Source organism: Sinocyclocheilus rhinocerous, unplaced genomic scaffold, assembly GCF_001515625.1.
Source record: "Sinocyclocheilus rhinocerous isolate Xijiao unplaced genomic scaffold, SAMN03320098_v1.1 scaffold1694, whole genome shotgun sequence".
NCBI lineage: Eukaryota > Metazoa > Chordata > Actinopteri > Cypriniformes > Cyprinidae > Sinocyclocheilus > Sinocyclocheilus rhinocerous.
This window is the reverse complement of record NW_015626863.1, coordinates 575,183-586,490: the sequence shown is the minus strand read 5'-3', so window position 1 is coordinate 586,490 and position 11,308 is coordinate 575,183. Positions and strand designations below refer to the sequence as shown.

Sequence of the window (11,308 nt, the reverse complement as noted above, 5' to 3'; positions counted from 1 at the left end):
GTTTTGTTAGGCTCAAGCGTAATAAATTATATATTAATAATTTTGCAGTGGAGCCACGCCCCTCCCTCTCTTCCTACAGACATTAGTCACATGACGCGTCGACGTCACGCTTTCGTACGCTTTTTGGATTCGGACAGGAGAAGATGGCGGCCTCCTCAGGTTTGTCTCACAATCTGTTCAATTCTCGCGGTCCTCCGCGGCAGTATTTTAACAACAGAAGCGCCAAGCCCGTGCCTCACGGCCCTATATAGATTATCCGAGAGGTTTCCCGTGATCAGACGCCTTAATTTACTTCACTTATCAGATCTGTGTGCAGTTTGAACTGTGTGTGTGTGTTAGCATCGAGCTAACGGCCCTCACATAGACATTTACTTTAAAAATAACATCGTATTTATTTTTTATTATCAGCTAATAAATATTATAGAAACACTTAAGATATAATTATGCTCTTATATAGTAGTAAGGTATAGATTAAATGCTGAATATTGCAGTTGGGCGGGTGCATCGGTGCAAAATGTGAGGCGAGGCGGAGCATTGACGCGCGTGCTGCTGCTGGTTCCGTCCAGTGTCATGACAAACGGGCCTGTAACTGTTGTTTGTCTGTCATAATAGCATCTGAGCAGATTATTACTCCCTCACAGATTCATTTAAACCTCTTAAAGATAATAAATCTTAGGAGAAGTGCGTTCTGATTGTGTAAAATAGATATATAGGTGCATAACAACACTCATTTAAGTATAAAGCCATGTCATAACAGAATAACGTTACATGACGTTTAGAGTTTAAGACGTGTTGATTTATTATACATATACACTCAAGGAGACTTTTAAACCCGTTAGGCTTATAAAATTTTTTTTTAATTCATTGTAATTATTTAATGTTGTATGTAGCTTCATATTACAGCAGTGTAAGATCGTGTATGTTCAGATCAAATGACACTTAAGAGTTTATATATGTAAAGAACAGCATTGTATTTTTAACATGTTAAAACTCATAGATCATAAGATTAGATCTTTACATGTACACAGGCCAATTTGGAAATTTGCACATCTAGAATCAGATATATGTCAATGAAATTTAGGAGTGTGTATGTTTGCATATTATCTTAAATGTTTACATGAGGTCAGATGCATCAGCCGATCTTTCATCAGAAATATATTGAGTTTTTGTTGGTTATATTGGGATTTTGAGGAAGTGAGAAACAATGATAGAGCAACAGGGGTGTCATTTCCGGAATCATTGACAAATGAGTGATCAGCCTTTCCTTTAGAGACTCACCTGAACTTGCGAATCTTGTCCCTCCACTTTTTCAGCAGTGGAGTATCTATGAAAATGCTAGGTGAAACTCAGTGTTGAAATGCACAGATTACTAACGTTTCACATTTGAAACCGCACAGATTTTGTGTTTTAATCTTATAGGTGTCATCCACTTAAATGTGCATATGTTATAATTTTTGTCTTGGTTGAGTATTTAAATTAAATTGTACATTAAATAAGAGGTTTTTCACATTCACAAAAAAGAGAAGCTGGTGTTGGTTTCATATGAAATAATGTTTAAATTAAGCATTAAAATGTACCTCAAATGATAGGTTTTGCACATCCACAAAAAAAAGGAAACGTGTTGGTTTCAAATTAAATAAAATATGCAACTCCCTGAAATGTTTGTGAACATATACAAACTCTGGGATCATTGTGAAATTAGATGTTAATTATTAGGAATCTGTTCAGTTTAATTCTGTTCATTTGCTGTGTTATTATTGTACTAGTATAGTGAACAGAGTTCACATTGGCATGGAAAAACTGGAAAATAAAATTGAGATTTTATAATTGGGATTTCCAGGAAAGAGTCATGGAAATAAATAAAATCTAAAATCTTTCTACAGTGAATATACATTTTTCTAGCTATGCTCTGCTCTTAAATATTTAACATTTAATAACGGGGATTCATTGATCAAATGGTGTGGGAACCCTGAATGAAATTGAACGATGAACACTTTTTACATAAATTTAATAATAAATACATAAGGAAAGGAAAAGTGTATATTTTACGTTTCCCATAAATGTTTTGCCTTTATGTAGTCTTGCGGTGTGACAAATCAATTTTTAAGAGTATAAATAATATTGCATGAAGTCACTCGCTTAATATGAACTCGACTCGGATAAAAATGGCTTGTATAAAAATTATACAAGAGTTGGGACAAATCATTATACTTCATCTAAAACTATTTTAAACATGTCAAATATGAACTAACCAGCTGCAAACAAAGGTTTACAGAGACACCGTTTTTTATTGTTCATGAATTGTCTTTGGATTCTTGCAGGAGTTAAAGTCCCTCGTAATTTTCGTTTGTTGGAAGAGCTTGAGGAAGGACAGAAGGGTGTTGGTGATGGGACGGTGAGCTGGGGTCTGGAGGATGACGAGGATATGACTCTCACACGGTGGACGGGCATGATCATCGGACCTGCACGAGTATGATTGCTGTTTAATCATGTTTAATGTAGCAGTTCAGTGACAACACTGATGACTCATCTGAAGAAAGTATTACATTCTCCAAGTGAAGTGTTTAGAAATCAAGAGGTTTTTTTTTTCTTTTCATTTACATTATTTGATAGCGTGACTGGAAGCCTTGGGCACCAGTAAACAACATGCCATCCAGGCTGACACATGACCGCTGGTGGTGTAGATTAAAGATAAAGATGAATGCTATGAAAGCAGTGCTGCAGCAGAAACATACTTCGGTTATTTACAGTGGGTACGGAAAGTATTCAGACCCCCTTAAATTTTTCACTCTTTGTTATATTGCAGCCATTTGCTAAAATCATTTAAGTAAATTTTATTAATGAGGAAAAAAAATTAACTTAAATGATTTTAGCAAATGGCTGCAATATAACAAAGAGTGAAAAATTTAAGGGGGTCTGAATACTTTCCGTACCCACTGTATGTATTTGTTCCAATTGGCAACCGATTCTGAATTGGTCTGGAAATATGGACCTCTCAGAGGTCTTCAGGATAAATTGTGATTTTGTTTAATTTGCTTAATGGGTAAACTGAAACCTACCATGAAACCTATGTCATATTTCACCCGGAAAATTATTGAAATTTTATTTTGCATAAAGATAATAAAGCCTATTTTTATGACCATTTGCAATGACACAATTGTCATGACAGTTAAGCACTTTCATTATAAATTTAATTTATGCTGTTTGTAATAAAACAAAATTCATTGTGTCCAGGCAGGATGAGAATGAGTTTTTTTCTTCCAAAACTGCAGTCAATTTTAGGTGTAAAAATATACTGAATTGGTATGAAAATAATGTGCAAATAATCTTAATGGTCCTAAAATTTTCGTCATTTTTTGTCATTAATACAATTTCTTATTTTGAATTCAGGGTGAAATATGATTTTTTTTGTGAGATTCTCCATAATAATAGTGCTGTTCTACAGGCGAAATAAGGTAATTGTATCTTTTAGTTTGTTTGTTTGTTTTTTCAGGGCGCTTTTAACTTAGTTTGCGAAACAGAAGTATTTCGGTTTTCTTTTACATCCAAAATATTCAGCTAGCCCGAAATTGCAAGATAATTGTGTATAGATAATATTGGTGAATTCCTTTCTGTAATATTTGTCATTGTTTAAAGATAAAAGTTACAGGGTTTCTGTGGGTCTTAAAGTCTTAATTTACCCTTCTATAAATGAAGGCCTTAAAAAGGTCTTAAACTGGAGCAAAAAGCATATATTCTGAAATGTATAGCATTTAATGTGCATGCACTGCAAAAATACAAATATAATAGAAATGTCTAGATATTCACGATATATCACAAGTCACGATACATTTACTTGAGATGCAAAATAAATGTTTTCTGAGAAATTGAACACAATTAAGTGAGTTTATGCTTAAAACATGAACAAATATCTGTCAGACGAGCATGAAAACTTTTCTGAGCCCACTGGCAGATATTAGTTCTTGTTTTATTTAAACTCATTTCATTTTGATCAGTTTCTCAGAAAATAAGACTTCTTATCTCAAGTCATATTGCTTCTCGAGAAAATGTATTTTGATTAAGAATCTTTAGATATTTGTACTTCAAAAAACAACATACCGAGAGCTGCTGAGGAAGAACATCATATTTTTGCAGGTGCACTTAAAGTTATGGTTATTTCCATATTCTAGTGGTTGGGAACAGCTAGTAGTTTGTAAAATGTAAATGTAAAAATTCCAAGATCTGTTGGAAGATGTATTTTTAAACTTTCTCATTTTGTGCTCCCTAGACAATTGCATTTTGAGAATATATTGATTTATTGTGTTCCCTTCAATTTATTCTGTAAATCTTCTTTACTTGGTCTTAAATCGTCTCAAATTTACCATCATAAAACCTTGAGTTAAGTTTGACACTGTCTGTAGTCTATCATTGTGTGCTGTTATTGAATAGAATACTAAGCATGGAATCAGATTGTGAAGTGCATGCAGACTTCAGCATGTGATTTTTTTTTTTTTTTTGTTCTCTTTGATGAATTGATGTGTTTGTTATCCTCTCACTTTCATGTTCCACTTGGCATTTCGGCATTAACCTTTGACCTTTTCTTCATTTCTCAGACTAATTATTGGATGCACGTAGCATACCAATTCTAGCAAAATGGCAAAACTCATATAGCATTAAAGTCGTTCTTCAAGAGCTAAGGCGTCTTATGATGTCCAAAGAGAATATGAAGCTTCCTCAACCACCGGAAGGACAGACATACAGCAATTAATTGTAAATGATTGTTATGACCCTCTGTCTTAAACCTTACTCTCTTAGAAATGTCTTGTAAATCGTCAGAAAAAGAAAAAAACAAAACAAATTTTGCTCACTCCACACTCAAACAGTCTCCTCTGCGGGAGCACGATTGGACATTTCTAATAGTTTAGCTTGAGAAACAAAGAAAGCAAAACGCTTATATTGTGTGGCACCATGTTCAATTCTGTTTTAAAGTTAAGAGTGCACAAATCTCTCTCTTCCAGTAACATTTACATCGACCACAAGCTTTATGATGATGAACTGAATCCAGCCAGCATAGACGCAGAAAAGAAGGCATGCTAGGTGAGGTTTATACAGATCTGTTCGTTTTAAGTTAAAGTAACAGGACACCAAAACTACAAAAAAAAAAAATAGGATGCATATACAATGGCATGCTTATTAAAAAAATAAGAGGGAAAAAAAAAACGTAAATTGTAAGTTAACTGAACTTTTTTTGTGTGTGTGTACCTGAACCCCTCACTGACAATAACGTTAAGGGTCCTAAAAGTGTGCCTGTAGTCTGCTAGTATCGCAAAAGGGGTGGGAGCGGTTCTGAACTTTCTCTTCTGTTTCGTTTTTAGTTTTTAATGTCTGTATTTGACACAATCGCAGTGTGTTTCAGCGCGTTGTAAACGTATGCTCTGTTCTGTTCTGTTCCGAAATCAAACCGTGCACAAGCATCTGTCGGGTGCATTAAAATATGACTCTCCAACCTGCTGTCAGACTCTTTGTATACGAGTCCATCACACGCCGCAGAAATATGCTGAGATGTTACTGTACGAATAAAACAGCAAACCCTTACCATTCAGGGACGGGATTCGGAGAGTGTCCGACTCGCTGTTTTGCATCATTTGAATGACACAGCCTTATTTTTACAGTGATAGATTCATTTTATACATCAGTCCTACCAGTAAACGCTCACATTGATCTCATATCACTGCAATGTTACTGAACATAAGTGTGTGTTGTTGTGATCCCTAACATTTAAATCGCTCATTACATAAGTTTCTCTGATGCGTTTGAAGATTTTACACACTTCGTAAGGTGACGTACTGTGAAAATCATTTCAAAAGTGAGTTTGAGGTAGGGTGTTTTCAGTAGGAATCACTGATTGTGTCAATGGTAAGGATTTGCTGTAAACTTGCCCTTGCTTAACCACAGTGCTTTATGACTCCACCTGTAACTGCGACAGCATGCTGTTAAGTAGCTTTCATTACGCCACCAACTAGTACTTCAGAAATTATAACATTAGAACCACTGTTATAATCCTTAGGAACTCTAACGAAGTTAATCGTTGAATTAAATTGTAATTCCAGTGAATGGTGGGGGTTTGTTGTGCTGTTCTTCATTTATGCTTCGGTTGGCTATGACCTTTTTATTTTAGTCTTCATTAGCGAAAACTAATAGGCAGTTATTGTGCAAATTAATATGTGGTCTCGACATTTTCAGAGCCACAGATGAATCACCCTGTAATGCACCTAAGAAACTTTTTTTTTTTTCTCCTCCCTGTCTTTATGACCTTTTTGTATCTTTCAACCTGTTAGCGTTCCACTGTACCGCCCGCAGTCCACCGTGTGTTTTTGAGGGTTAACTTCGTGACATACAACTAAAAAAAAAGAGCTAAACATGTCACACATCTTTGGAAAGCTGAGGTTTTTGTGATTCAAAAGACCATTTTAAGAGACAATCCAGCCAGCAGGTACAATCAGTGTCTTTGTCAGACCACCGACAAGGCTTCATGCTGTGATCCCATTGTGTTTTCCAGCTAATAGCTCCCAGCTATAGTCATCTGCAGGCATCTGTTTAAAAAAATGTTGGTGGAATGTTTTTTTTTTTCTTCTTCTCAGTGTGTTCAAAGTTCTCTTACTCAATACCAGTAAGACTTGCACTGATTCTGAGTTTTGTTCTGTTTAGGAACATTCCTCAGAGTGTCACCTTTTGAAAGAGACCAAAAACCATGCACATACTCCAAATGGTTCAAGAACAGCATGCAATTTAATTTGGGTTTGCCTTTTTTAGGTGTTTTAGGCACATTTTACAGGAATGCTAAATGGTTAAGTTTTGGACTTTCATTGGAGGGACAGAAAGCTCTCAGGTTTCATTAAAAATATCTTAACTTGTGTTTTGAAGAGTATATAAAGTCGTATGGGTTTAAATGACATGAGGGCGAGTGAATGATGACAGAATTTTTTTTGGTGTGAATTAACCCTTTAATGCACTTTTTTCTGGTGTTTTTGTGATCAGTTCATAAGTGCATAGAGACACTTTTTATGATCTAATCGTTATGGATAAATTCAAGTGCTAAAGTCCTTCGTATTTTTCTTGTTGAATTGCTCCGTTTAATTGGGAAATGCATCACATTAGTCCTGCTGTCTCGTCCTTGTGGTTTTAGGCCTTTGGTCCATCATTGGACATGACAGAAGAGACCTGTCTGTCAGTGGAAACATTGTGTCTCATCCATTTTATATTCCCTGTCCATTAAACATTGATTTGGTTTCCACTAAGGGGTCTTGTTAGAGTCAAGATGGTCTTTTCTACAGATTTATCTGGAAAATTGTAGAACCTAAGACATTTGAAATACATTTCACATAAATTCTTGTGTGTTGAGAAGCTCAGCCACATCGTAGGTTGTATTTCTTTCTCTTAACTAAAATCACAAGCCTGACAACACACAGCCGTAAAGTATTTGGACACTTTTAAGCCACAGTAAAAATGCCTGAATGTCACTGAATTAGATAAATTGAATGAAAACATTTTATGAAAAGAAGTTATTAAACTTGATAAATGGTTCAAAATGAATACATTTAATGAATTTGGACACTTTCTGGCCGTCTAGAATACAACCACTAAAGATGACCTTGAGACTAGTCGCAAAAGCAAAATGCCTCAAAAAGGGGTAATTCTGAGAAAAGCTTCTGCAGGGTTTGAGCACAGATGTCACTTGCTTTGATATGTTTGCTATATTGCAATGACATTTTCCCCCCAGACGCTTTTAAGCCTTGTTCTGTGCTGGAAATCTTTTTGGAACTGATTGATCATTTGCCTCACTGATCTGAACATAGGCACCTCAGTTTTTGAGTGAAAAAAGCAATATTTATGGATAATTTTGGAAATATTCACTTAGTAACTGAGATGAGCTCAGATCAATGGGCTCTTTGATCATTCAGTTTGGAAAAGCAATACAAAACCCGTGCTAATTGAACGAAAACAAATTGATAAAAAGACTGATTCCAATATTTGGTAGTAATACGGCATAACAAGAAATTTATAAGCAATTTTTGTAGGCTGGATATTTTTTGACCAGGTACGCCACAAGTGTAACAAGGTGGGAAAAAAATCCTAAATAAGTAAAAAAAAACTTGTCAAAATGTTTTTTGGGAAGCTGTTAAAGTAGCTTTAGTCCAATGCGACAACATTAGCATTTTCGAGAAAAAATTTATCTTCTTCAGGCCAAAATGACCGGAACACAACAAGAGGGTTAAATGTGACTTAACGGGATAGTTCACCCAAAAATGAAAATTCTCTCATCTTTTACTCTCCTTCAAGTTGTTCCAAACCTGTATGAGTTTCTTCCTTCTGTTGAACACAAAAAAGACATTTTGAATCATGTTGGGAACCGAACTGTTGACGGTAGCCATTGACTTCCATAGTATGGACAAAATACTATGGAAGTCCATGGCTACCGTCAACTGTTTGGTTACCACCATTCTTCATAATATCTTCTTTTGTGCTGTGTGCCGCTGTGGTTGATGAGGAATGTCTAATGAAGGCTATTATAGATGTTTCAGCATGACCTCAGGATAAAAATGACATCTAGAAAGAGCGTAATGCAATGCCTGAGTGTTCTTTCCCTACGCTTAGATTCTCTTTCAGATGTGAATGTGTTTTGTGAATATGCTGCAGGAAAGCTGCTAGTGCATTTTAATCTTGAGTTTTATTGATCTGTCTGTCAAGATCAACGAAACACGTCTGTGTTCTTTGATCCATTCCTGCATGGACCAAGGTTGAGAAAAACTGTCACATCATACCCTTGCTCAGTGCAAAACCCTGCAGGAATTACAATGATCAAACGCTTTGACTTTTTAAGCATGTCACAAGGAGGCGCTATATGCACAGCCTTGAGGTTCATTCATCTGCTTCTAACTCACAAGGAGCTTCTGTGCATGCAGTATCTTCTGTAATCACTAGAGCACACTGCCATGACTTTGCATCTGCGGTTGCAGCCCAGTGCTGCAGCAATGCATTATTTTTTTCCAAAAAAGACATGCTTTATTGACCTTGCCAAAGGGAAAGCCGACGACAGAGCGGGAACCAGAGCAGTCGCTCTTGGCCATGTTATGGTGTCTTTGTGTCTCAGGCTGTGTATAATTGGAGCATTATCCTCAACACTTGTAAGCGGTTTGTCTCTGTCCAAGAGGACTTTTCATCCTGAATTAACCGCTACTGAGAGAGGAAAAGTCCCTTATTAAAGAAAGAACCTTATGTCTGTCAGATGTTAACTGAATTGCTCTGTCATTAAGCTTGTATGGCAAGTGTGACCAAGAAGTCATGTGCCTGAATAATTCATTTTCATTGGTGCAAGCAGTCTTTTAAGTTAGTGTGACATAATTGCTTTTAAATATAAAAAAGATAACTTCTTGAATACTTTTAGTGACATTTACACTTTACTTTAAAGATTACCATGGTGCATGTCTAAAAACATGGTAATATCTGGTGCTTTTTTTGTAATTGAGTTGCATGTTGTACAATACAAAACAATACATGTTTGACAAATAGAATGCATTGGTACAATCATGTTTTTGGGCATGTGCCATTGCAGTTTTAGCATGTTTTTTTGCTAGTAATGGCATTGGTAAACAGTATTGCATTATAACTGTTGCATTACATTATTGCATTTCAAAAGATAGTTAAAGCACATTCAAATTGTTAGAAATTAAACTTTTTTTCATACATCTTCATATACAGTATATCTTAAAGCACCATAGTAAAATTATAAATCTTAAACTACCATAGTAAAAGTTATTTTTTGTTATGTAATGTATTATTTATATGTATGTGTGTATATATATATATATGTATAATTTTATATAATCTATTAGATTTTTTATTACATTTGATTACTGACATTTGATTATTGACATTGCATTTCATTATCTTAACTTTTCTATGAATATGCATGAACTACATATCTTTTTTAGCATTATATAATGCTTAATGAAAGTCATTATAAAGCGTTGCCAGTGCCAAACTGACAGCAAGCAGACTTGTACAGTATCAAAAGTTTGCTCAGACTTGCTAATATGCATGACTGCTCTTTTCTGAGTGTGAGCACCTCTGGCAGATTGAAATCATGTGTGGTTTTTCTCAACTCCCCCTGTCGCCTGTTCTCACTCCTGACTGATGAGATGCAATTGTAAATATCTGCTGGAGACAGTCTGATGTGTGTTTACTCAATGCTCTGCTGAGCTGCAAAGTAAACCATGACATCAAGACTGTGACATCACAATGTAATCAATATGAAGCTGCAGGCGTGATGCTTGTATTAGAACAATAAAGCAGTGCAGCCTAAAGTTGATAGCGTTGTTAAAATTGATGGAGTAACAAATATTAAATAATGTGTTTGGATAGTGTGGGACAGAACAATGCTTTATAATAGCTTTCATTAGGTCAGAAAAAAAATATATATACATGCATATATAAATGAGTATGTGTGTGTGTGTATATATAGCATGTATTTCTTAGATAGATAGATAGATAGATAGATAATGTTTTATATGTACAATGATAACGTTTAAACATAAATTTTTTGTGAATCTGCATTGAGGCAATATATTGTGAAAAGTGCAATAGAAATAAAGTTGAATTGAATTGAATTAACTTTCATTAAGTACTGTACAAAATGTTCTATTTTTAGCATATATATATATATATATATATAGTATGTATTTGTTAAATGTATATGTAATGCATATTGATAATGCTGATAGATAGATAGATAGATAGGTAGATAGATCTATCTATATGTATTTGTTAAATTAGTTTAATATATTAGTTGTATATATGCATTATGTGTAGTTGTATAACAAATGTATACTAAGTTAATATACTTATGTTTTTTTAATATGCATTTGTACAATTCAAACTTTCTTGACCTTAATATTTGAATGTGAATTAATTGGTCTGTTAATAATGCATGATGACTGAATGCTAAGTTATCATAAAGTTATTATGAAGTGTTGCCCCGAAAGCTTTTTGTCCTGAAGTTTCTCTTTGTCAGTAAATGCAACAAGGCAAAGAAAATATATATTCATGCTGAGGAGAAAGGAGAAGAACAAATAAGCTGTATACGGATCCCATTCCAAGTTATTTATTCAGAGGGCAAAGCCAGCAGACTTTGTGTCTCTGGCTTGTGAGCACTATTAAATTACCGCGGGATGTTTTTAATTACCGCCCATAAATGGAGCAACACAGCCGGCTCAGAGCGCTTCAGTTCTGCTGGGGAGACCAGCCTCGGACCCTCCTCGTCCCGGTGGTC

General features: G+C 35.1%; 1 protein-coding gene across 1 annotated transcript; it reads left to right on the top strand.

The window, feature by feature from the left end:
- Positions 1 to 76: 76 nt before the first annotated feature.
- LOC107718013 (ubiquitin-conjugating enzyme E2 variant 2-like) lies at positions 77 to 5,485 on the top strand. Its single transcript, XM_016524930.1, has 3 exons — positions 77 to 159; positions 2,322 to 2,470; positions 4,601 to 5,485. Exons 1-3 carry the CDS (start codon positions 144 to 146, stop codon positions 4,745 to 4,747), a joined length of 312 nt encoding a protein of 103 aa, XP_016380416.1. The 5' UTR covers positions 77 to 143; the 3' UTR covers positions 4,748 to 5,485.
- The last annotated feature ends 5,823 nt before the right edge of the window (positions 5,486 to 11,308 follow it).

Bases quoted from the DNA above. Each gene is read 5' to 3' on its own strand.
- LOC107718013 (XM_016524930.1), top strand. The intron at 2,471-4,600 runs GTATGATTGCTG...TCAGACTAATTA, and splicing joins TGATCATCGGACCTGCACGA to TTGGATGCACGTAGCATACC.